Source organism: Ammospiza caudacuta, chromosome 17, assembly GCF_027887145.1.
Source record: "Ammospiza caudacuta isolate bAmmCau1 chromosome 17, bAmmCau1.pri, whole genome shotgun sequence".
NCBI classification, from domain to species: domain Eukaryota; kingdom Metazoa; phylum Chordata; class Aves; order Passeriformes; family Passerellidae; genus Ammospiza; species Ammospiza caudacuta.
In genome coordinates, this window is record NC_080609.1 from 13007579 (window position 1) to 13034856 (window position 27278).

General features: G+C 40.5%; 1 protein-coding gene across 5 annotated transcripts in view; it reads right to left on the reverse strand.

The window, feature by feature from the left end:
* The window catches only part of MAD1L1 (mitotic arrest deficient 1 like 1), a 346806-nt gene that overhangs the window by 293075 nt on the left and 26453 nt on the right, over positions 1-27278 (reverse strand). For 3 of the 5 annotated variants that reach the window (XM_058815936.1, XM_058815934.1, XM_058815935.1), the window contains exon 10: positions 18160-18246. In XM_058815936.1, coding sequence (XP_058671919.1) covers positions 18160-18246 — 87 coding nt within the window. Of the gene's footprint in view, positions 1-1583; positions 1731-18159; positions 18247-27278 lie in introns of those variants that run through there. The other 2 variants (XM_058815937.1, XM_058815939.1) reach the window with 2 other exon arrangements.

Consider the following 27278-nt stretch of genomic DNA (forward strand, 5'->3'; position numbering starts at 1 on the left):
TGGGCTCCTTACTAACAACTGGTTTAAAATTCTAAGAATACACACTGCATTTATTAAGTAGCTTAAATGATGTACAGCCTTTTGAGGCTGGGTGAACTATTATTGCTCAGTCAGAACTTGTTCTGCCTTCCATTTCCAATCACCTTCAAGCTTAAATTTTACTCAACACTCTCATTTCCAGTTTTAATATGGCCAAATCAAGGGAGTATATGGATGTAGTAGTATTAATAAAAATGGAGACACTCTCCTCTAATGGTGTGATAACTAATCAAAGCAAAACTCGTAAAGCCAACATAATGAAACATTATAACAGCATTACAAAAGACAACAACCCATCTTTCAGCATTTGACAGCACTGAGGAAAACTAACTACTAATAACACATCACACCAAAAAAAAATAAATAATTTTTTCATTGAAAAAGAGTTTAGGGCTCCTGGTCAGTGTCTTTCTCCTGTCAACACATTGAGTGGTTTGTTAGCTATTAACTCTCCTGTGTGTTCACCCTTAATGCTGTATTTCTTATCTTACAAACCCTATTGACAGAAAATCTCTCTCCACTTTGTACTGAGTCTGTCTTCCACTTCTGCCCTATTAACTCATGTCAATACAGCAAAGGGAGCAAAAGAAAGCAGCCAAGTCAATACCCATCCATCACATTTCTGTGCAGCTGCTGCAGTGAAGAGGAACACAGGACAAAGGAAGTGGCTGCACAGGTCAGAAATTCATCTGCCCAATTAATATGGAGCACTCTGAATATTCAGAGCAAAGATCACATGCTGAAGCAGAAGCTGCTCTATCTCCACTGTGCTTTTGCAAATAAAAGTCTCTCACAAGACATGCTATCCTTGTTTTAGGGAAATCACAAGCTGTGGTGGGATTTGCTATAGTCCCACATCCTTCCTATGCTTTTTCTGCCCTTTTTGCAATTGCATTTCTCCTACTAAATCACAAGGTACCTCTGGGAATAAAGGAAGGCATCATCAGTGAACACTTAACTGGACAGGATGATCTCTTTTCTCTGCCAATCCCTGCACCAGTAGGAACACTAGAGAACTGAATTCAGAACAAAGAAGAAAGCATTTATCAGACAGAATAGCAGAGATTAAAGCATTTCTCCCTCTGATTGAATGACCACAGTATCACATTCCCTCTGCTCCTGCTGCTGCAGAGGAAGTGATTGAGCTCTGGCACAGGGGCCTTGCTGAGTGAGGAAGGGGGCAAATCCTCTCACCAGAATTTTAATTTCTTGCTCCTGGAACTAGGAAATCATTACCCAGTGCAGCAGAGAAATGAACGCTGCATCACGTCCAGTGGTGTCCCTGCTGGCAATCTCTATGTGAGAGAGTTTCTTTCAAAGAGCCTGAATCAGGTATTGCAGACCTTTAAGTTACATGGGACCCATGAAGGGCTGAAAGAACTGAGACAAAAAGAAATTAAAAACAGAAAAAAATGAAATTGTGAACACAATTTAAAGACAGATGGAAAGAGCCCAAATGAAATCTGCGATTTCCACTGTGGAGCAGTAAAACACATTAACTCATCTTGCCAAAATACTTGGTACAAAATATATTATTTTAGTACCTTGTACACACTCCTGGGCTGCACTCAACTGAGGTCTCTCAATTTCCAAGCCTCATTTCTCCTTTCCAGTGGACAATGTTGGGGGTGCCAGGAAGAGAAAAAGGTAAGATTCCAAATGCTGGATTGATTCCCACATGAAGAGCCTTGTGCCTCTGTTGCATATAAGTAGTGATATTAGAAAAGAAAGGTCTTATAAAATATGGTTTAGCCCCTGCTACTCAAGCTAAGTTAGCAGGAGCTTGTAGGTTCCCATGCAAAACAACCTTGGGAATGAAGAGTCAGTTAACACAACAATCTATTCTGGTAAGAAAAGTAAATCTGCACCTGCATAAACAATAGATCTGTCCACAGAGGAAAAATGTAAACACCTGAATCTTAGCACATACACACAAAACAGCCTTTAATCAATGAATAAGGTAGCAAGAATACTACAAGCCAATCAGAGTTACCACAAGGTCTGTGAAAACTGTATAAAATAAGTGATGTAAATAAAGAATGGGCTTTTCCTAGACAAAAAAAAACTGAATCCCAGCTAATTATTATTCCAACACGTCCCCTCTCCAATTCATACTGTTCTGTGCTGAGCAGAGCCCACCTTGCACAGGGAAAAGCCAGAGGCACAGCTTTCTAATTTTCTTTTTTTCCTGCTGTAGAAATCAAGAAGCATTGGCATCTTATTGCAGGGGTTCCATACTGCTGTCTCCTTATCACAAAAGTTCCATACCTTCTTGGTGTTTCTCATGGACATCTCCTCAGAGCACTGACTCCTCCTTCTTCACAAAGCAGCCACTGACTCCAGCTCCCTTCTCAACCTCCCACCCCACTCTTTTATAGCACTCCTCTTCTCATTGCTTACACCTGTGGCCTGTTAAAGTCAGGCCTGTTCCTAATCTTTGCTAATTGGCCCAGCTGCAACTCCTTAGGGGTGAGATTACTTTCTACACTACCTTTATTTTCTTATATTCTATCCCCCTACAAAGAAGCAGCAGGAAAGTAATGCAGATTTTTTAAAAAATTAAAAGTTAGCTGTCCAGATATTTGTTTGGATGCAGACAAAACTGGATGAGTGATGGGATACCTGTTTTGGAATACTCCAAAATAAATCTGTGCTGGCTCCCAGAACGATTAAATGGATGCCATAAAGGAATTATTAAAATAAATGTATTTAATGTGGTTCTGTGTCCAAGTTCTCTGACCATCAGATCATTTGCACAAACAAAAAGCAGCCTGATTTATCACAGCCATTACTGCCAGCCTGTAAAGTTGTTCAAGTTTACATTGAGGTTTCAGGGTAGCGGGCAGAGGACTCCAATGTGCCAACTGTGCCTGAGATGGACGCTGTGTTCCAACTCACTCTGCTTTTGTGACATCTTAGACAAACATATCTAATAATTCTGATGGATTAAGGGGATTTTTGTTTGCTTCTTTTAAACGGAAGCAGCAAAACAAATTGTCCCTGTTGTTATATGGTGAAAAGGATCCCAAGCAAGTGTGCTCAGCCCCTGGCTCCTCTGTGGCTCCCAGGCTGTGCTGGATTGGTGTAAAGCAGCTGTGAAGGTTGGTGTAAAGCAGCTGCTGAGATACAAGTTCAGGATGTGGGAACTGAAGCTGTCACTTGGAGAAACCATCATAAACATTTTACAGGAACATTTACCAACTGTTAAGCCATGATGAAATCAGAACAGACAAAACCACAGGCATCAGTCCTCAAACAGTTTTAATGTCAAAAGGTATTAAATGAAGCTGTGACCCATGTGGAGATCACACACCAGCCCTGCCACTCTCTGAAGGAAGTTTCAAAGCCAAATGCTCAACAGTTAAGAAATGTCAAACACATCCATGGAACCATCCCCCAGTCACTCCCTACCTTCCCACGCTATTTCAGCTTTTAATGCAGCAGGAGTAATTAACCTCCTGCAAGCAGATGTATGAAATCATAAAGACTTATGGGCTGCAGGTAGAATAATTGCAATTAACAGATAAACTGGAGCTGCTCCTCAGCAGTCAGCTAGGAAGTTTCCCAGCTACACCATATTGTACCCACTTATATTAAATATATATATATATATAATGTACAGCTATTCAGTGTACATAACTTGCTGAACCTTTTTATGAAAAAGAAAGAAACAGCCTCCCTCCTCTCCTCACACTTGGATCAATGCCTCAAAGCATAAACCAGCTCCTCAGATGAAAGGAAAAGGGAGGAAATTTTTAACAATGAAATTCATTCTCAGTTGTGACAGGTTGGGGCTTTTCATTTCTGCACTGGCTTCACAAAGCAGATGATTCTGGAGTTGCAGTTTGAGCCTCTCAGTGACTTGCAAGTATCCTCCCTGGCTAAATCCACCACTGCAGTGGACACTACCTCTCGTTTCTTAATTTTTATGACCTACTATATTAAAACTAGTTTAAATGTAATAAAGTCTGCAACATTTACAGCTACAAAATATGGGAGGGCCATAAAATTAGCCAAGCATAAAAGTAAGGGAGTCTTAAGCATCCTCTGCTCACTTTCCAGTGACAATATACACAGAATTGGCATGGACTACAAAATCAAAGGGAATTTGAATTCAAATTAGAATTCTAGCAACCTTTCTCCTGCCTGCTGGGGGCTCAAGGGACATTAACACACACAGACTCACTCTTCTGCATTGTTTCCTCAGGTTTTCATTCTCACATTCTAAAATTTGTTTATCAAAGTGGCGATCTGAAATATTGATGATTTACTCTCCTACATGGCTCTGCTCAGCTGCAGCTGGTTTGGCAGTAATGACACACTTTTTCTCTTCACACTCCACCCCTTTTCTGCAGAAGCTGGAGTCTGAAAATGTAGTTTTTAGAATCACAGAACATCCTGAGGACAAGGATCATTGAGACCATTGAGCACAGACACCAATCCCACCCTGCACATCCTTGAGAGTGTTGCCCAAACATTCCTAAGCTCTGGCAGCCTTGGGGCTGTGACCATTCCCTGGGGAGCCTGGGCAGTGCCCCAGCATCTTCTGGGGGAAGAACCTGTTCCTGATCCGCACCCTAAAGCTCCCTGACAGAGCTCCAGCCACTCCCTGGGTCCTGTCCCTGTGCTGCCCTTGGGAGGAGCTGCAGCCTCAATGAGTCTCCCCTCAGTCTCCTCTCCTCCAGCTGAATAAACCAAGAAATCTCAGCCACTCCTTGCATGGCTTCTCCTCCAGATCTTTCACCATCTTTCACAGGTTGCTCTTTATTTTTTCCTCACTACATACCTTTAAAATGTGTAAGGCAAACCAGCAAACCCACACCAAAGCAAAATTCTCAGTGTCATAACAAATCCCTGTTGCAGTGCCAAAACAAAGCTGTTCTCACAACTCCTCCTGGCTCTCTGTCATTCCAACAGTGCAAGCATGGACTGTGCAGGGGACTTGGGCAGCATCTCTGCAGAGTGGTCTGCTCCAGGACCATGGCATTTTGCCAGCTTCTTCTCTTCTTTAGGAGGGTTCCCACTGTTTTCTTAATAGGATGCTGTTTGATCAATGAGACACAAAGCTGATTGAAGCAAAACAAAATTTACCTCCTTTCTCTCATGTTTATATTTGAAAGAAATCAAAAATATCTGTTTGGGGCACAGGCAAAAGCTTTAGGATTTGCAAGTGACATGAATTGCTCTTTGAGAAAGCCCTGCACAAGCAGTGACAAAGACATGCTCTGGTAAATTCTGTCACAAGGTTTGTTAACTCCCACCAGCCAGAGGACAGATTGTGCTGACTTGCTTAACATTACACACAAGTCCTGGGTCAAAATCAGAGCCCAGAACAAAATTGATTCCAAAGGTCCACTGAGTTTTGAATGTTTCTGCAGTCCTGTCTTACAGAGGCCTCTCAATTTCCATCCAGCCTCTCCCTCATCCTCTTTACCTGAAGCAGCTCTAACACATTAAAAAGCACCACATCATTGACCACAAGCAGTAACACTTGTGCACACCTGGGGAGAACATAAATAACATTTACTCTACTTCAGAGAGGCTCCAGCCTAGGTCAGGTGTAAAAACACAGCAGACACACATTGCTTACACCATCAGCCTCCTTCTGAGAAAAGCATTTTTACAAGCCCTGGTTCATCTCTGCTGCCGGACATCTGTTGGTCACAAATTTTCTGCACTTGAGCTGAACTCCACATAAGCCTGTCCTGACACAGTGATGAGCACTCAGTGGCATGAATCCCAGTAAGGGAATGATTTTATATGTCCAGAGCTCCCATGTTTCAAGAATGTGCTTCAATATCTTGCAGCAGAGTCAATGATGGTGGTTTACTTCTTTGAAGAAAGGTACCTAGAGAAGGAACTTATTCTATAAAAGTGCTGTAAAAAAACTTGAATTAAAAAGTAGCTTGACTGATCAAACATGGTACCATCTACACTGAGTCCTTGGCTTCATTCATTGCTTTAAGAACAAGAGGAACTTCTTCAAAGTCTGTACACATCAACAAAAGATGGCACTCACTTTATTTTTAAAACATCAAAACCAATGAAGTCAGAGACTGTCTGACCAGGACTGCTGGGTTTGCTAGGAGAAGAACACAGGAACTTCTGTCAGCCTCAATGACAGCTACATTATCCATGGGAGCTGCAACAAATCTGCTCTCTCTTGCTCAGTTCTCATTCAGGAATTAGACAACTGTCTCCAGAGGATGGGAAAGGAGAAACCACTAAAACTTCATCCAGTCTCACTCTCCTGTGTTCAGTTCAAGACCTTCAGCATTCATTCAGGGAAGATGTGAAGTATTTATTTCAACACAACATTAAAAAATCCAATTTAAAAGCTTGCAAATACTGAGGCATTTCTGCCTTTTTTGTGGCTCATATGTTTGAAACAAGGCCCACAGTTCATCATTCATAAGCTTGCCACTGAGCCAAAAATTTCACAAGGGAGTCTGAACGAATTTCTGGCTCCTCTGCCTTTAAGTATTAATGAATACTTCTGTAGGTTCAAGAATGCCCCCCATCCTTGCTCATACACTGAGCCCTCGCCTTCAAGCAGCAGCTTGGTGAGATGACTGACACAGCCTGGGTGCTCATCTTCTCCACCAGGAAAAGCTCTCCCTGCAGTTCAGAACAAGCCTGTTATGAAGTCCTTGTGGGAAAGGGCACATTCTGCGGAGAGCAGACCTGCATTCTGCTCTGAGGAGATGACTGGAATGCATTTTCCCTCTGCATAAAGGCATTTCCTTGGAGGCATCAGCAATCCATGTAAATAAAAGGTTTCCAAAAGGTCACTGGCAATATAAAATGTAATTAGCTTAAAAACAACAAGTATTTTTAGGCACTACTCTGCCCCAGGTTATCTTACTGTTACTTGGGGTTTTATAATCACAGTTATTATCAGCACTTTTTCCCCCCTTTTGGAAGTAATCGGGAAAGAAAAAACCTGACAAATACACTGTTAAAAGACATCTTGTCACTCTCAAATAGGAGAGCTAGAGACTTACCACCCATGGCCGTGCACAAACTGCACATATGATTCAAGGTAACACAGCAGCAGGTGCACTTGTGTTAACAGGACACAATTAAAAATAAATAAACAAGTTAATTACGCTGCTGTTAAGTCCAAAATTGACAACAGATTTTGCCATGAGCACCAACATCCCACTTGGTACCTGCAGCTGGCCTTTCCCAGAGTCAGCAGAGCCCACAGCACTCGCAGCAGGGCTCAGGGAACAGTGACTGATCCTAGAAAGTGTTCGGACAAACAAAGCAAAACTCATTCTGCAGTCACTGTATTGGCAGTTCAGACTTGCTGCTGCACCCGACTGCCCACAGGAGATAAGTCAAACAATACAGCAAAATTATTTTATTGACAGTTTAGAAAACAGTATTTTTGGGTAATATAAAATTGAAGTCCTAGTCCCTTAACTGCAAGGCTGACACCCCAGTGCTGAGTCAGTGAAGCACAGAATTTACTGGGACGTGGCTCCAATAAAAACATGACACACACCCTTTGCTTTCTATAAGGAGAAAGTTCATTCTGCTGATGGTCTGTCTCCTCCAAGTACCCAAACCCTGCTATCAGAATGAACTGGACAGTCTTTTTCTCATGGGTGCTAACAGCCCTTCCATCTCCTCTGCTTCCCGTCCCCAGTGTGCCCACCACCTTCTCTCTCAAATTGTCCAATTGATGAATCAAGTTAAACTCAGAGCAATTGTTCCCAACCTGCATTTAGCTGCAAGGCTTTTCCCTCTCCATCAGATGGGAGTGTTGGCTGTGTGCCCACACGTGTGTCTGTCTGCTAATCCTGTCACTAATAAAAGGTATCACTGCTCCTCACAAACCTGGCCCTGCTGAGTCTTCTGTGAATCATCAAAATGCACTCTGACTCCAACAAGCTCCGATTCTCACACCAGAGCAAGATTTGTAGAATGAAAAGCAAGGTTTAAGACCCAGATGAGCAAGTTCAAGTCAGTAAATTGGGAGTGTGACACAGCCAGACAAGCTGTGCTGCAATTCTGTCCCTGGTGGCACAGGATTCAACAGGAGGGGATGGGAGCAGCCCTGCTCCACACTCACAGCTACCACACCGAGAGCTACAAAGTGATTTCAGTCCTGCTCTTTAAGCAGATAAAGATGCATCAACATAAATGATGCTTTTGGTTTTAAAAGGTCAATTAATGTATTGTCTCGTTAATTTTTACCTGTAATGCAAGATGCACAAAGAGGGACTTTTTCATTAGGATAATCCATGGAAAATGTGCTGTTTAGTCAGTAGAGTCCCATTAAAACAAAATAAAACCTCACAGCTTTTTTTAAAGCATACACTCTATGTTATTAGTTGAAGATGCTTTGGACTCTATGTACTGCAACTGCCATAGGCTAGATCTGATAATCTCTTATTTGTACAGTCAGAAAGGGACACATTTTGGTTTATTTCCATAAATATTTCAAAAGCTTTCTCTGGCTGAGAAACAGAGAGCCTCTTCAGTAGTTATTCCAGTCATAAGAATTTGATTGTTGTTGCCTGAATAAAAGGAAAGCTTGGGGGATTTGTTGTGGGGGTTTTGATGAGATATTTTTTGTATGTGCTTTTTGTTACTGATTTCCATCTCTTAACAGTGAGAACATATTTTAAAAGTTATTAATATGGACATTGTTTTAAATATTGAAAATATGCAAAAACAGCCCATACATAAAATATGACAAGGAAATTACATTTAGCTGGAACACTGTGCTAAACTCTAACAGAGCACCATGCTCCAGCTTTCTTTCTGACCACTCATCCAGCCCCAACAGGCCCTCTGAATGTCACATCCCACCACAGGTTAAGGGAAAAACAAAACAAAAACAAGCCAGCAGCAACAAAATAGCTGTACCAGTAGGATGCATCCCCTCTGAACCCATCTCTATCTCCTTCCTAAGGAGGGACACATTTCTGCAACTCAATGACTGCACTGAGAAATTGCCAACATTTCTTCTGAACAAGGGCATGGCTGAGCCACTACTCCCTGAAAACACACCAAATACTGGTTCAAAGAGAGACAGAGAGGATCTGACTATAAACACATTTCCCTTCTGTGATGCCCATGCAAGAATTAAGCAATTGGTCTGACTTTGGGAATTTAAATATCAACAAAATTTTCTTTTTTCTATGAATTTCCTTCAACAAGAAATCTTGTGGACAAGGGTGGAGAAATGAGGAAGCACCAGTAAGGCAGGAACACAGCCAAGATCTTTCCAATATCTAACCTAAGACTTTACCAGCACCATTTTCTAAGGAGGCCTTGCCTTGACTCATCCAAACAACTTATCCTTCCTTAACCAGGCGCCTCAAATGTATCTGATGCTTCAACAAAAGCTGCACCAGAGCTGCAGCAAAAGGGACAGCAGGGCCAGGAAGATGCCCTGAGGGTTGGAGCACCTCTCCTACAAGGACAGGCTCAGAGAGCTGGGGTTGCTCAGCCTGGAGAAGAGAAGGCTCTTGGGAGACCTTTTTGTGGCCCACAGGTGCATGAAAAGGAGGGAGAGGGATATTTCTACCTTTTATATGGGTAGAAATAGTGATAAGACCTGGGGCAATAGTTTTAAACTGGCAGAGGGCAGGTTTAGATCAAATGTTAGGAAGAAATTCTTTACTCAGAGGGTGGTAAAGCACTGGGACAGAGAAGCAGTGGATGTCTCATCCCTGGAGGTATTCAAGGCCTGGTTGGATGGAACCCTGAGCAACCTGGGATAGTGACTGGCATCCCTGCCCATGGCAGGGCGTTGGAAATGTGATTTTTAAGGTCCCTTCCAACCCAAACCATTCTGTGATTCCGGGATTCAAGCTCTCCACAGGAAGAATTTCTGAAACAGGCACATTCACATCAAGATGTTCTACAGCTTCTTCTCTTTCCTTTCACTTGTAACATTTTTTAGCTAATTGGCTCCAGAATTTATAATGCTGGTGACAGCAGCCTGGCTGTGCGAGGCAGAGGAGGTGGAGGAGGAGGAGGAGGAGGGGAGGCAGAGCAGCTGCCAAGGCTGCCGGCACCATCTCCTGTTCTCAGGCTGTTACTGCAAAGCCCAGCCCAGCCCGGGCTGCTGATGCTCAGCCAGGCAGCTCAGGGTATCTTGTGCTTAGAAATATCACAAGACAACTTAGGAGGTTTTATGCAGACTCCAGAAAAAGCAGGAATCCAAATATGAAGTGCAGCTAAATCCACCGAATTTTGAAAAGGAGCAAATTAAGCAGCCAAGGAGGGGGGGGGGGATGCAATTACAGCAGAAAAAACTGTGTTTCACCATTAGCATTGCACAATAAGAAGGTTTGTCAGGCACCGGTTTAGCCTCCACATGTTCACATCCGTCAGCATTTCCATGATAAATCCTAATTTTCGCCATTGTTGATCACATTGAACTAAAACTTGGTATGCAAGTTTTTAGCACAGATGCTCAAATAAATTATGCACATTAGTCATTTAACTTTCAGAGCAGCAAGAGAAAGCTGCTTTTTGGGAGGGGGGTTGACTGCAATTTATGACAAGTTGGGGGTTTTTTTTGCCTTACACAGCTAAAAAAGACAAGCAGCTCACTTCTTGAATAAACTTTCCAAGCAGTATGTCTTTTGTATAGATGATAAAACTTTGACAGTAGGAGAATATTTATGAGTAATTAAAAATGCCTTCCCACCACCAGCAGTGATATACCTTCAGTATTTTGCTCTATACATTCACAGGTGCATGCAAGCAGCCACAAAGAATATTAAACACATAATGAAAATACCAATAACAGCAGCCTGAAGGCAGCAGGCACTAGAGAGGATGTGATCCAGATGAGAAATTGTTCAAGAAGCAGTTAGTTATGGAGCTGAACAAAGTGTACATGCAGATATGATCAACTGATTGAGACATCCCAGGCCAGACAATCTATTTTTCAGGCATAACCATATTCTGTGCAGTATTTGAACTGACACCACTTTACAGCAAGTTAAAAAATCCTACACAATTCACATTTACCTTGGTAAAATGTCTCAGTGTATTCTGGCTGTCCTCATCAATCTGCTCAAAATAAACAATATCAACAGTACCATAAAGTACTTTAGAAAAATCCATAGTCTGTTTTGAAACTCCTGTTATTACAGCAACTACAGTAGGTGTTCAAATAAATGAGCACAAAAAGACAGAAAATTCATTCTGCATTCTGCCACCAATCTTCCTCTGTCTTCCCATGACTGCTCAGGAAAGCTGTATTGCAGTTCTAGCATTACAAATTAAGAGACAAAACTGTTAAACACAGCTTTGTTTGACTGTTGATGCCTTCCCATGAAACAGTTCAGGAGCCACAGTCACTACAGCCATTTTAAAATACTGTATGGGAGGAGACAGATGTGTATTTGGGGGAGAAAGGAACAAAAAATTCTTAAGAGATATGGGTAATAGGAATTAATGTTTATTTGCCTTAAAATCAGCAGAGCAGGCAGGATACAATGTTTGTTTTCATCCGTGAGGTGACAAACTCGTGTCACTGGATAAAGTGACTCAGCACCCAGGAAAGAACTCCAGAAACTGAGTCCAGACCTCCTGGGCTCCAATCATCTTCCTCATTTATGGAACCACCCTGGTGACTTCAACACTGATTCCAAAGATATCACCAAACAGACAACTCTTTCCAACTCCCATCACATTTTTCAAGGCATGCTGCCATGTTGCATAGAGGAAATAGAGGAAATAAAAGACAAATCCTAAGAACTGAAAATCTTAAAGCACTACAATTCCCAGAGCTCTATACAAAGCTTGGCAGCGGGCTGAATATATGGTTTTACATAATACTACTGGTTTCAAAGTAGAATATTTCTGTACTGCTGCCTACTGCACTGCTGAGATTACAATTCCTCCCTTTGTGTTCATATCACAAATATAACATGGATGTGGGGCACTCTGCCCATCAGCCTCCTGCAAATCATTAATTTGATCATAGCATCCCCCTGCTAAGAAGGAAAGAATAAGAATAATGATAATAGATAATAAGTTTTGACTTCTAATTACTTCAATATCTAAATATTCATTCTGGTTTCTGAGAACTTTGGACTAGTATTAAGATACATCTATTTCATCTAAGATTTTTAGGAATTTTAATCTCACAGAAGTGGAAGATTTATAGGGTAGATGTGAGTCATGCACAGGAGAGATGCAAGGCAGATTTCTCCTTCCTTAACTTCCACAGTGCAGCTCCAACCACGGTGTCTGCTGTACCACACGCTACCAAGAACAGCCTGTGCTTCCTACCAAATTAGCTGGTTATTTTTACACATTTTTCTGGTCAATAATACCCACTGCTACCAAGGGAATGCTGAATCAGCATCTCTAGATTAAATGAAAGCTATCATTCATTCCAGTAATAAAGAGATGCACAGACATCAGGGATGTTGGTAGGAATACTCAGGGTCAATCACGACCCTGGAACAAGAAGGATTATTAAGAACAGAGTTAAATACCTTCTGTAGGTTTTTTTTTAATCATTAGAAATGATCAGAGCAATGAACAGAGTGCTCTCACACATTATTTCTGAATGTTCTCCCAGGAGCACAGTCAAATAAAAGGTAAGAAACCAAGCACTAATATTTGTACTGGTTTTTCACTCTGCAGTCTCCACAGAGCTCCAGGGTATCATTATAGCTTTGTCTATCCCCTCTACGCTGCTTTTTTTGGCTTTTTCTACATATTTTCTTTTTAAATACAGGGAGAATGTTCCATGAGCTCCAGAACCAAAGTTGCCTGGTTTCCTGAGGATTTCTCTCTGTAAAGGTGACTCCTGACTCAGGCAGACTTCTTTTCCTCATACCAAAATGACACAAAACATGAGAAGCATGAAAACCATGCCAGCAACATTACCATGGTACTCTCAAATGCCACGAGCCTTTGGCAAGCATGGAATGGCATAAATGATGGATTGTGATGCTGCCAGGGTGTGAGGCCAGAGCTCCCTCAGTGCTGCCTGATCTCCAAATGGGAGATTCCCAAGGGTCTGTTTGCCTGCAGGGCTCTGATCCCTGCCACAACCTCAGGGCATGGCCTCAGGATGGAGATTTCCTGGAGATGGAGATCTGACTGCCTTAAACTTGCTGGAATTCATCACTTTTGAGACCTCCACCATCTGCCAAGCTTGACAGAACACAACTTGCAAGTTCAAAAGTGTAGGGTAGGCACAGACAAATCTCATCTACATACACACACAAAGCACAGTAATAAGCCTCACTTCCTCAGGAAATCAGACTAAAAATGGCACAATCATGAAAAGCAAAGGTCTGGGCAAAATCCCATGTTTTTCAAATTGGAAGCGTAAGTCAATGTCTTGGCTAAATTATTTTTTGCTTTCCTATTTTCTGCTAACTATATGATAGAAAAAAAAATAGAAAAGCTTTGTATCTACCTAATTAGAGTCATGAATAACCAGATGTTGCTCTAGAAGCTTGCTATATGAATATGTAGATTGGTCACTTAATGAGACCCTATTGAGTACCTTCTGGTATAGAAGCACAGATCCATTTTGGAGAAAAGGAAAAGCAGCATCTACAGTAATTTCTTCATCACCTCACTCTGGAAAATGAATGCAGAACCTGCCAGCAGTTAATATTGCCCTGAAGCACCGTGAATAAACATTTGTCTGATATTAGGTACACAGACACCTCCATGTATAAATCAAGGTGCAATGTGCCATATAAATGAACAAAGGAAGAAAAAAAATCCCTACCTAATCCTATATTAGACATTAAGTGCTTCTTTTGATCAAAAAATAACTCATAAAGCCTATTAAAAAGCTAGCACTTCTCTCTCTGTCAGATAAAAGACACTTCACTGTAATTAAACTTCTGTCCAACTTTCCAGAAGATTAGGGGAAGAAGTCTGACAGGCTCTATTTGTTTTTGTGACTGACATTCATTGGGACATCCAAAGAAAAGAGAGGTTGGGCAATAGATTTACAACACTTCTGATCTAACAGCACTTATGAAGATGGACAGTTCTGGGCTTATCATCACTCATTCTTTTTTTTATTTTGTTTAAAAAAAATCCCTGCTGCCCAAGTCTAAAGCATTTTCTGTTCAGTTTGCAATCTACATTCCCTGGTCTTCAATGGTTTGGGGTTTTATTTCATCTTAAACAACAACACACAGCAGGTTGTTTGGGTAAATCAGTTTGACATGATTTATATGAACAAAGGTGGTAAACAACCATGTCTCTTAGCAGAACTCCATGAGCACTTGCAGCAGGAAAATTCTTTTCCAAACACACTCTCTGTGTCCCTTTTCCCATATGAAACAATATGTCAAAACACACGGCTGGGTTTCTGGCACAAGGTGATGGGAATAAGCCATCAGCTCCAGGATCTCAACACCAGAACCAAGGATTTACTGCTCTTCCATTTTCCCCTCTGTCCTTCATCCTGCCCAGAACCAACTTCACCTATGTATTTCCTTGTATCTGACCTTCCACAAGACATCTCAAGGTCCAAAATCAATCCTGCACTTAGACCACAAGAGCAAAAGTAGAAATTATCCCTTTGGGAGGAGCCACAAGTAACCATTTTCAAAGCCTGTCTTTCCAAATGCAGCAAAGCTCAAGCCATAAAGTAAAATCATTCCTTCACATGAGCCATCTCATAGGACAACATTCCCAATTCCAGAATACTTTGCCAGGATTGTTTGAGGAAATCTCTCCAGAGAGACCAAATATGTAGACAGAAAGCAGGCACAATAAATATGCAGCTTTTCTCACTTTAAAAAATATAATGTATATAACTGCTACATGATTTCTCCATCAGAGAAAAGCTTATGAACCACTTGGCTGACTTTCCATATTCCAAACTACAACCACCAACACATTTCAGTGTACCACACCTACAGCAATCACAGCTGGGGGGGGGAAAATGGCCTTTAACTAATGGTGGCTGCGTGGTTAAACTGACCCACTAATTAAACACCTCCCTTCCATCACCTTTCCCTAAATAGCAGAACAGGTACAATTCTTGCTATCAAAGTGGCCCTGAGCAATCCTCTTTTGAGCTTTTGAACCTTTGGCTTGTTAGCTTTGCTCTGCAGTTAAAAAGCTCCAGGACACTCCCTGCTGCTGCAAGTGTAATTTACTCTATTTATACGACTTCTAGCAACACACTCCAGAGCAGCACAGAGTCCATCACGCACGATTAATGGCACTTTCAGCTACATTACTCAGCCATCCTGAAGTTGCCAAGAGAAGTGAGTTGCTGCCCATGTGTTCAGTGCTAAAGTGACCCTCCTCCTGCCCCATGCTGGCACCACAGGAAGGTTTTCTCCCCTTAGCAAAAATAGCAAGCTCCAAAGGAGTCGGCACAACTCAGACGTGTAAACAATCACTGTTAAAAGAAATTGATTTCAACCTACTGCTCAGGAAATTCAGTCCTGTGGCTCTGTGTCTAAAAGTGTACAATGTGAGTGATGGAGCAAATAGGATATGCATCATCATTTGAGACACTGGCAATTGCACAGGCTACACAAAACACAGATTGCAGTGCAGATCCCCACACAGGGAAATACCACTGCAAAAATGGGTTTATAGTGATGTTGCAGATTCCCACAATGGGAAATATCACTGCAAAAATGGGTTTATAGTGATGTTGTCTCTTTGTGGCGGGATCATCTCTATTGCCTTTTAATTACACAAACACTGGCTCTAAAAAATGCACAGTAATAAACAGAAAGCAGGTCAAGAATGCAAAAATGAGAAAAAATAAATTTTCTGTTTAGTGAAGCCATTCGGAAAAGGTGTTTATCAACCATAACTCGCCACTCTAGATCAACTACAGGACACTGGAAGCAGAAATAGCAGCTGGCAAGTGCCCACCCCAGTCACTGAACAGTGTGGGAAAGCATCACTGGGAATACAAACCAAGATGATTGCAGTGTAAAGACACAGAGAGAAATAATCAGCTTGCAAACCCCCCTCACACACCTTCCAGGCACTGTCCTGCCTGTGTTTAAAAGCTGGTGATGAGCACACACACACTGTACAAAGACTCAACATCTGCCAGGTAGGGAAGGGAGCCATATAATGCTCTTTACCATCACACTCAAAAATCTCATTACTAAACAGTTTTGCACTGTAGCAACAGGTGAGCCAGGATTATCTGTGATTCTCTCCTTCGTTGCCATAAAAATAAATTCAGATGCCAACTTGGGATGATGTTTTTTTAACTATCTGCTAATTCATTGTTTTTAATGGAGAAAACTTAAAGTTCTTAGGGTAGACACAAATTTTGTGGTGTTTGTACTGCACATTGCTCTGTACACGCATAACCCCTGATGTTATAAATCAAACATTGCACTATCAGCACCAAAAACAACATATTTCAACTAAGGGCAAAAGAACCTGTGGCTGAAAGAAAAAAACAATAGAAAGCTGAATAAGTGCTGGGCTTCATCACTAGAGGGAGGCATGATCACATATTAAATTACTCTAATACACAGACAATTCCAAACACAATTATGAAACAAATAAAAGAGAAGACCATCAGCTAAATCTGGAAAAGATTCATGGAAAGGAGAAAATTAGGTTTGCTTCCTTAACAAGGTTTTATTTCCAAAAACTCAAAACCTTCTGCTGAGAATTTTCAAATCACTTGTAATGAAAGGTTTTTTAAAAATTTATCTTATTACCTTCTTTTTAAGACAGAATAAGGTATGTGATAGAAGAAAGTCAAAATGATCAGTTTCAGAACTGACACATCAGGAAAATGTTAGAATTTTAATTTCAGCAGCTTTACAGTCCATTTAACTTGAAATCAAAAAGTAATTTTAATCATGTTTTTATTTTTAAACTAAATTGGCACAATTATATCTAGATGAACAGGCACTATCAAAAAGGTGCTTTTTCAACAGACATTTCCCCTTGGCCATTAATAAATTTAGGAAAAGAACTTCTCTGAAGGGCTGTGAAAAGCAGTCTAAAAATAAAAACCCAAATCTGTAACTCAAACACTACCATCATTCTTTTATTTTATCATTTAATCACTTGTGGATTTGAGGGTTTGCCTGGTTTATTTTTAATATACAGAATGTCTTTTTTATATTGGTGAGATATTTTTTTCTCCGCTGTAAACTTCACAGATAAAACCACACAAAAATTTGGCTGGCTCACTCCTGGGAATTTACACCTAGCTAACCATTTTACAACAGTTTCATTAACAGCAGCAGCACAGCCAAAACTTTTTACCACCCTGCTTGAATCCTGCCCATCATGAGGAAGGTGGAGCCCAAAACAGGATCATCACCTACATCAGGAGATACATCAGGAAATGCTGCTCACAATAAGCTAAGTGTGCCCACCCCACACTCCTGTTGCTCAACTCTGCAGTGCAAGCAGTCCAGGGTATTTCTGAATGACAGAGGTTTTGCTTTTAACAAGAATGGCTTTAACAGAGGGCTCCCAATGTATGGAATAAACAGGGAAGGAAGAAGATGTGCACTGAGGGTGAGCAGCACTGTCTGGCATGCTGTGTGTTCAGAAAGGCTGTGGAACCAGGACAGACTGAAAGTTTAGCTCTGGCAAATTCATTTCCCCATTACACATTCACTCCCACAGGAGGGCAATGGTTTAAACACCCTCATGTTTCAAACACACGTCTCACTCCATAAACAGGCTGCTCCTCTCAAAGTCTGGCAGCATTTTGCCAGCAAAACTGCAAACATCCTTCTCCTTCACCATCTCTACTACCTGGTCCTTTTAGCAGTCAAATCACAGTCCTCAGAGCTCCTACTCCCTTTCCCATACCCACATGGATACTTGGCACTTTTTGCTTTGTGACATTTCCTTTCCAGATGAAATGGTCTGGGGAAAGCAGCTCATTTTCCCTTGCAAACATTCATAACATAAAGCTTGATTAACTCTTCACTGCATCATCCACAGTTATTCATTTTTTTTTCATGCAAGGATTTCAGTAAGCAGAAAACCCTTTGTCCACATGGGAAAGAATAGAAGGTGGCACAGAAAGAACATCAAGGCAATATAAAGAGCTGGTGTCTCAGCTTGCAGCCCTTGCTTCCTTTCTCTGGGCTTTAACATAGCAGGGTCTTGCTGTCAGCATCCCCTGCTGGAGTCACTCACCTGTTCATGAAGGTGGAATTCTGCTCCTTCAGGGCAAGCTCCCTCTGCTGCAGGGCCACAATTTGCCTCGAGAGATCATCAGGTGTCCTATGCAATTAAAACAAAATAAAAACTTTCAATGAATCATTGGTTGCAAATCTATGTTCCACACACAGCCACGGAACAGCTCTCACCAAAAGCAGCCAAAGGTGATTTCCTGGGGCCAAACCTGTTGCAGTCCCTTAGAACAACACAGAGCTGCACCTTGTCCAGCTCACATAAAATCTAAAGGCACCACAGTATGAGCACAGCATTGGTACTAAGAGAGGAAGAAAAGGAGGAAATAAATCAAAATGCAGACTGTACAATTCAACAACTCTGGCTACTGCTGAACACCCTGTGAGAATGTAGATGTTCAGGTACATCACAGGTGACTCAAAGCAGGGCTCCCACAGAGTTACCAGTGTGGGGACTTCAGAGTCCTTCACACACACCATGACTCCAGAGCCACAGGAGAAAAAAACCAGAATCCCTCAGCTCTGGGTAACACTTCAGATATCACTGATAACCTTTCCTTGTCAAAGAGATCAGAGATTTTTACAGACCTGCTAGTAACAACTGCACAGCTGTCAGAAATAGGTTTATTTTTTTCATCAAATCCAATGACAAATGCTTAAAGGTAATGGAATGGGATCAAGATAACTCCAGACTGGCAGTTCCATGGACCACATCACAGCCTGTGCAGGAGGAAACTGCTCTTTCAGAGGCCTCTCTTTAAGTCATAAAAATAAAAAATTGTCTTGAGCCATCAGAAAGGTTTACCCACCCTAAAATATAAGCATCTTTATCACACTCCCCAGAGGAAAGTAAGCTGGAAAGTTCACCCCTGTATGAACTGGGTCCATACATCCCTCTGCTCCACCAAGATGCACCACCCACAAAGGGGAAGAGTACCCAGACCTTGAAAGGGATTTTCACAGGGACCAAGTGGGGAGTCAGTTTTGCAGCAGTGAAATCTGCAGACACACAATCTATCATGTACCCCAAAAAGCAAATCAAGGTTCCACTGCTGCTGGCAGATGAAACCAGGCCTGGTCAGAGTCTACAGTACTGAAATACAGTGCTGGAATGAGGCTGCTGCCACTCCAAAAACTGAACAGGGAGAAGCTTGATCATTGGATTCTGACTGGATCTAGGACTAGAGCAGCCCTTTTTCTGATGAAAAATATTTTTCAGGCAACTACTCACATCAAAAAAAGGCATTGCTTTTTCTCTTTAATCATCTGTCACTTCCAGTTGAGTGAAAATTAGTTAAACGCTGAGTTGGTGCAGATAGGATTCAATTTTGGCAACCCCAGCTGAAAGATTCCTGCGTTTCACTTCCAGAATTACAAACCTTTATCCTTCCTCAGCAGAAAATTTTGAGGCTTCTAACACCACTTGTGTTAGATCCAAGTCTTAATAGTCAATATCCAGTCAAAGAGATGGAAATGTTCTCCCACGAGACAACAGAGGCACAGATTGCAGCAAAGGAATCACTCAGGACAGGACATCACACTCACTAGCCAAGGGAATTATGAGAAGAAACCAAGACACGGCCTGGAGATGGCTTGGCTAGAACATCTGAAAATAAAATTCTGTTAGCAAAGTCAATTTTAAGCCAACATGCACCTGGATTTCAAAATGTGTTGCAGCATTAAATAACATTTCAAAATTTTGTAACTGAGCCTGAAGGGATCCTTAACTTGAGCAGTTCACCAGCTCTTTACTTAGGGCTACCAATGGCTGGGCATCAGAGGGAGCACTAAGGGAAATGGACTGGGCACACCTAAGTCTGTTTGGCAAGAAGAAGCTGTAAGCAGACACAATGATTTGTACAGGAAAAATCTCTGTACAATGTAAGGCCATGTCAACAAGGCTCTGAAAAATGCACTTCTAAGCTTCTAATAAATCATCCAAATACAGGAGATTTGTCATAAGCAAAGTTAGTATCAGGCAGCTCTCTGGTCATGTTGAGTGCCAGCCCTCACCACCAGTGTATGGTCCCTGCATCAATGAAATAATTTCACAGATTCTTTTTTTAATGTATAAAAAAAGTGTATCAGCCTTGATTTTTTTCTCTTTTTTTTTTTTTTTTTTTTTTTTTTTGCAGAAATTCATACCATCATCTATTAGGACTGAGATCAGGAACTGAAATTAATCCAGTAGTAAAATGAGAGAGTACTATAAAAGCCACAGATTTCTAGTAATAACAGCTCCTGACCGATTACCAATAGAAAACAATCATCCTCATCTGCTCAGCCATTCAAACCAACAATCAGCTTCCAATCTCAGTTCCAGCAATTGGCAGCTTTAGGTTTACACTCAGTTCTGGACAATGTTTTATTGGCATTAAACAGCTTTTATTATTTTTTTCTAAGTGGAGCAGCATAGCTATATAACAGAAAACAAAGGCCATGGGCATTAACCCCCGTAAAGAAAAGTTCATTTTCTGTAACACTAAATCATAGCATGTGATCAGAGCCAAGGACACCTTTGTGTGCACTCTGCTGTCCTAAGTGAGAGGTTTCAAAGCCTAGTTCCAAGGTCTACACCCTATCCTGAGCATCAGCAGTTTGGCAAAAGCCAAATTTCCACAGATCCAAGCAGAGAAACGATGCTGCATGCACAATAAAATTAAATCAAAGCTTTCAATTTGAAGAGAATTGGTCAAGTCCCAAGGCACTGCAAACAGCAACCAGCTGTAACCAGGCCTCCCATTGCACGAATTTCTGCAGACAATGCAATGCAAAGAGAGAAGTCTGTCAGCATCCCAACACACAGCAACGTGCTCTGGCCTTGAGAGCCTTGGCTGATGTCTATAATTTTTGCAAAGCTCTGTCCACTCCCTATGGAACAGCTGATATCAAAAGCAGCACTGGAAAGCCAAGGAATCTGCTTTAAGAGGTTCTTTGTGACAACACAGCATTCCAACACTCCTGGAATCACCATGGCTTGTTGAGGGAAGTTTGAAACCCTGTCCTGAGCCAAAGAGAGCCAGAAGTCCCTTTCTGAGAAGCGGAGCAGCGCCACTGTGTTTGCCCTGCAAACGTGCAGGCAGCTTCCTTCCCCAGGGAGTAACCACCAAAAACCCCACACCTCGTGTGCAGCAGCCATGCACAAACCTGTAAAGGGACCAGAACAGTCCCATTCAGGGCAGTGTGTTATAAAACTGATTCCAAACTGCAGGAGCAAATCCCTGCCTTCAGTTCCCTCCTCCTGGCTAAGGCACAGGAGCTAAAAGCTAGAATGTTCCTCCTCTGTCCCACCTTCCCATCCTGAGATCCCCTAAATCAAAATACATAAAAACAAACACTTGAATTTAAGCCTAATTTGGATGAGGTTTTCTTTTGCCCTAAATGAGCAAATTAGTTCATCAGTTTAAATCACAGTAAGGCAGGAGGGGGACAAAACTGCTGGTAACCAAAGCTCTTTGCCTTCCTTTGAAGCACATATGATATGAAAAGGAGCAACTTAAGAATGATGAAAACATAAAACCATTCAAATGAAGTGAAAAATTAACTTAATGGGATGTCCAACCAAGTCATACAATGACTTTAAGTGCCCACTGTCACACTTTTTAAACTTCTGATGAAAACAGCTTATGTTATTTTGTATTATCTTTTTTTTGATGCACACAACTGACATTTGCCAGGATTTGGAGGAACACACAGTTCTTAGTTAAGGATCTATTACCATTTCAGTATAAACTGTGACAGTTACACACTGAGAATTAGCTGTCAAAGTAACATTAAACCAAGACTCTCTAAATAGACAAAAATGTTAAAGAAAAAAAATTTTAATTTATAATTTATCAGAATGTCAACTTCTTATTGCTTCTATAAAATGCTTCAAAATGCACAGCAAAGGAAGAGTTTTGATCATAGCTAGAGATCAGACATTAAACTTTAAGTATGGAAGTGCAAGACAAAAGTAAAACTGAAGAGAATAACAGGCAATTCATCAACTATGTTTGGAGGACTGATTTCTTCACTGCTTTTTGTTTAATTAAATTTGATTCAAACAACCAAACTAATACCACATTTATAACACTAAATTACTCAGAATTATTTATTTTTCAAAGTCTGCTTAATTAACATTTCACAGATTTAGCTCAGTATGAATACACAATGACAGGTTTGGTTGTCTCGACCAAGTCATATTAAATTGAAATGGAACATTACCAGATTTTTGGCACAGTATTTTTAGTTTTACACTTAAACATAATTAATTGACAAAGACCAGAGACTGACATTCTTATTAAAGTGTTTGTCAAGAAAATAAGGCACAGGAAGGGAGTCCACATCTGTTTAACTTTCTTCTATGAAAAACAACTTCCAGGTGTTTTTTGGAGTTTTGGTTTGTTGGTTTTTTTTTAAGGTAATCTCCCAGAAGTATAAAATATTTACTTTGTCCCTTTTTTTTGTATTATGAACATAGAAATGTTATAAGATTCTGAAATTCTGCTCTCCACAAGAAGATCCTTTTCTACTTTTATAAAAATAATTTAATCTTCTTTCTAGGCAGGAAAACAGCAGCATCTGAAGAACAAACAGAACAATAACATGACAACAAGAGAAGATTTCTGGAAAGGCAGTTTAGTTGTTTTAAATATTTCTGTATGATTAGAAAGGCCATGGAATGCCTGTAACAGTCTTTTCCTGTATGTTTGAAGTGAGTCTCAAACATCCTTTTTGTATATTTGATCTCCTCAACTGCTTTAACTCCTCTAGCTCTGGTTTACAGGACTCCTGTCTACCTCTGAAGCTTCACCAATCCAAAAGCAGCTCAGCTCCTGGAAGGACTTGCCCTGCAAGAAAGTTCAGCAAATATCAATAACCACAAGAGCTCATACAGAATTCTGGGATACAGCACAGAGTCCTTATGTTTCATTTGGTCAGATTAACTCCATGTTTGTTATGAGAAAGGGAAATTAAGCAATTTGAAGCTTTCTCCTCAAAATATACATTGCCTCCTTGGGAGGACTCCTTAGCTCTTCTTCACCAGACTAGAAGAAAATATTACCACTAAAATCTGGTGTCCAGACCTGGAAATTCTGAGAATTAACTTTCACAACTCCTGCAGAAAAGCGCCTCCAAGCTCCAGTCCAGGCAGTTCCCCCTGTCTGTTCCTATCTCCATGCCTATATCCTCCCCTCCTATTCATGACTACATTAACTAATGCACATGGTCTGGAATCTCCTACACACATTAGTCACAAAAAAAAAAATATTCAATGTTCCCAGGCAATTAGGACATATTTAGTGCTTTGTAGCACTTTGACTAAATGTTTTGAATAGCAGTCACAAACCTTTACTCATTCAAATGAAGGTGCTAAGAGCTGTCAAACCCACAAAACTAAGGTATACCTGAGACTGTTTCTCCAACAAAGTGGCTGCTCAATATTTTATGTACAAAGTAAATGGAGGAAATCTGAAGTGCAAGTGAAAGCAATAAGCAATCTCAGCCTCAGAGGTTGCCCTCATTTAGAGAATTCTTATTTGTGTACAGATAGAATCAACAAATCCAACTGCTCTTTACCAAAGCAAATGTCCCCATTAACCACTTGAAGTAGAAGAACAAGTTATTTGTAAGAAAACATTTGAAGTGTTTATAAGTGTCTTGACAATTCCAAAGACAATTGATATGTCTCTTTTGAAGCAATTGCAAAATTAGCAAATTAATCCAATCAAGCTATCATTTGAAGAGGGGAGGGAAAAAAAGGAAGAAAACTATCTTAGATTCCAGTTAATAACCTTTGGGTTTTAATGAAGAAAGCTTTTTTCCCTCCCAAAGTTATGGCATGATAACAACACATTGTTCAAGTCTCATTTCTACTTTAAAGATAAAGGTAAGGGCTCAACAAGATTAATTTTATCTTACTTTGGAAGAAAAATGAACCATTGGGCAAACATTTCAGCAGTCCAAACTTCTTTCTCATCCCTACCACTGCTCTTAGAGCAAGCACAGAGCAATTCACAGAAGCATGCCAGGTAACACACATTGCACAGTGGAATGGAACCTCAGCAGTGAAAAGCTTTCAGAGACCTCAGGAAGAGGGGATGTACACAGCAGCACCAAGACTGCTGATCTGGAAGATAAAAACACTCACCTTTGGGGTTTGCCACTGCATGCTCAATCACATGACATAATTTAAAGCTTTTAGAGGTCATGGTGAAACAAAAATTTCCCAGAGTCATCAAGAGACCTTCATAAAATGAGACCATTTATAAGGCAGCAATAAGGAATTTAACATACATCTCAAGACATAGGGAGGGTATCTACAAAGCTCTGAAATACTCTTTGTCCTATGTTTTTCCTATACAAGAAAATAAAGAGTTCTTAAGGTCTTAAACCCAATAGATTAGACACTGAAGAGAAAGAAAAAGCCACAAAATTCTAAAGCAACTTTCAGGTACTCACCAGCAGTAGTACAGAATTATTGAAGTTGGAAATGATCAAAAGAGATTTTAAAAATGGCTGTTACTGCTCTCATGCTAACAGAGATATCAGCACAATCTTCACAATTAGAGAAGCAAATGTATTTTCTCAATTCACAATTAAGTGAATGTAATTATATATTAATTATGATGTTGAAAGGAAATTATTGTGCTACACAATTTCATACCTACTGCCCTTAAGACTTCAAGCACAAAATGTAAACACTTAATAATGTAATGTTTCATTTTACTACAGCAGCAGCAAAAGACATTTTAAGCGTTTTTCCTAATCACAAACCTTATCTGAGAAAAAAACAACAGCTGAAGGGAAAAATAATGCCATAAAATGAATAAAAACTCCTTTTAGGGAGTCATAAGTAGGGCTGTTTTTCCTATAGTTTCTATTTGTCCCTGGAGTTGGAACAATCATTTTGGCAACCTGAGGTTGGGCTGACAGTACTGTGTGAACAGAGGAGCCAAAAGACTTCATGAGGAAGGTGAGGGCAAATCAAACTAATCTAAAGAACAGAATGTCAGCAGAACACCAACTATGTATTAGATTTTCAAGGCATTTGGATAGTTTTAAAGAGCAATAAACAAAAAATTAATATCTGAAAACCAGACTAAAATACAAAGATGTGTTCATTGGAAACAAACTCCAAACAGAAAGATGTTGTTTCTTTCAACAGTGGGTCATTAGAAACCCTAAAAACCATTACAGGCCAATTACCAGGATTATACAAAACTGGGAAAGAACCCTGACAGCTAAAAAGTCAATTTTACCAAACCTCTGCTGATTCCATTTGCAAAGTCACTCTCAAGACATTTGAAGAGAGATTTGGACCAAGCCTAGAAACACATCATCAACTTATTAAGGAAGGAGGAGTGGGACACAGGGACAAGATGCAAAATCTTTCAAAACCTAAAAACAAATATAATTTGCACATATCCAACATGCCCTTCTGGCATAACTCCTAGCCCCATGAAATTACCAACAGAGACATCATTTCTGCAGATAGCCAGGGCTCTGTCTGACAGGAGAGCTCCTGCTGCAGCCAAGGCTGGCTACTGACAATTTATGTACATTTGACTATTTTACAGATTGCACTGAATTGATGGTCTTGTTCTTTTGACACCTGTCTGAGATAATCCTTGCAGAATAATAATTTACCCAAGTCCTTGTATTGTTTTCAACATCTTTATTGATCCTGTTGTTTACCCAGACTCTTATCAGCTGAAAATATTAGCCAGCAGTAACACAAAGCCCCTAACCTTGAGCAAGAGGAAATAATAATAATAATAATGGCTGAAGACAGGCTCTTGGGAGAGTCCAGACCATATTTTCAACTGCTTTTATATAAAGTGATTTGACAACCCATATATTATTTACTTCTGATTACAATCACATATTTAATCTCATGCCAAGAATGGCCACTTTAAACTACAACTTTAAGCTACAGTAAAAGTTATTTTAAATGGGTTTTTTAAAAATATCAATACAATAACCAGTCACAGGTAAATTTATGGTAACAATTTTAGAATGAATGAAAAGCATACTGCTTGTATGTTCAGCTGGAATTCTAAGTTATTCTTTCAGCTAGAAAATTGAGGTTAAGCCTGTTGCTTTGATTAATTAAAAACTACCCAAATTCAGTAAAAGATTGTCTCACCTCTGCCAGAAGCAGAACATAAAACATCTAAGCTCCAGCAAATGTTAGAGGTTAAAAGCCTTGCTGAAGTACAGAAAACACAGCTGAAAAATTATTATATTTATCATGAAAATCAATAGCAGAACAACAAAATTAGGCAATGTCTGAGGAAAATGCTTGTGCTGTTAGCAGCCACAGGGTATTTGTATTAAGATGGAAAAAAGGCATCAGCTGCCACTGAAGCTCTGTTTGTGGTATTACATCAAGTGCATGAAACATCTGAGGTAGGACTAGATATCCCCTGAAACCTGAATTTTAGAAACTGAGGCACAAAGACTAAGCAATATCATTAGCGACACCCAAAAGTCTCTAATTTGATGTAGAAAAATAAAACCTCACACTGATTTAATAGATTATTAAAGCTATCCATCATATGCACTGTCTCCTAAATATTTTGCTTCCTAACTGGTAAAAGCCAAATATCAGTATGCAACACCATTTTTGTGAGCCATACTAATCAGTTAATCCTAAAACACGAGTTTAAATCCCAGCTTTTTGCCTCATGTTTAGCTACCACATCGTTTCCCACCGAGTTCATTTCCAATTCTGAGCCTGTTGCTGAACTCCTGGTTTTAACAAATGCAGGAGCACGTGAGCTCAGTGTGCAGAACCCCCACCTTTGGCTCAGGCCTCCCCACTCAGGGAAGCACATTTCCCACTCAGCTGGCCACGGGCTTCATCCAGGAAAACAAATTACACACGTCCCCAGACACATGTAAATAAACCAAAGAAATTTCAGATTTACAGCTCTGTCTTCAAACCCTCTCCCCCAGCTCAGGGAGGATTAAAAAGGACTTCAAAGAAGCCTGAGTTCCAATTAAAACACTGTGACCACCCCGGGGACGCAAAAATATTCCTCTGATTAGTGAGATGCGCTCTTTGAACTGTTTGGCTAAAAAAAAGCTTTCAGAACTTTAAACAAATGCAGTAATTCTCTCTCATACTTTTTTTTT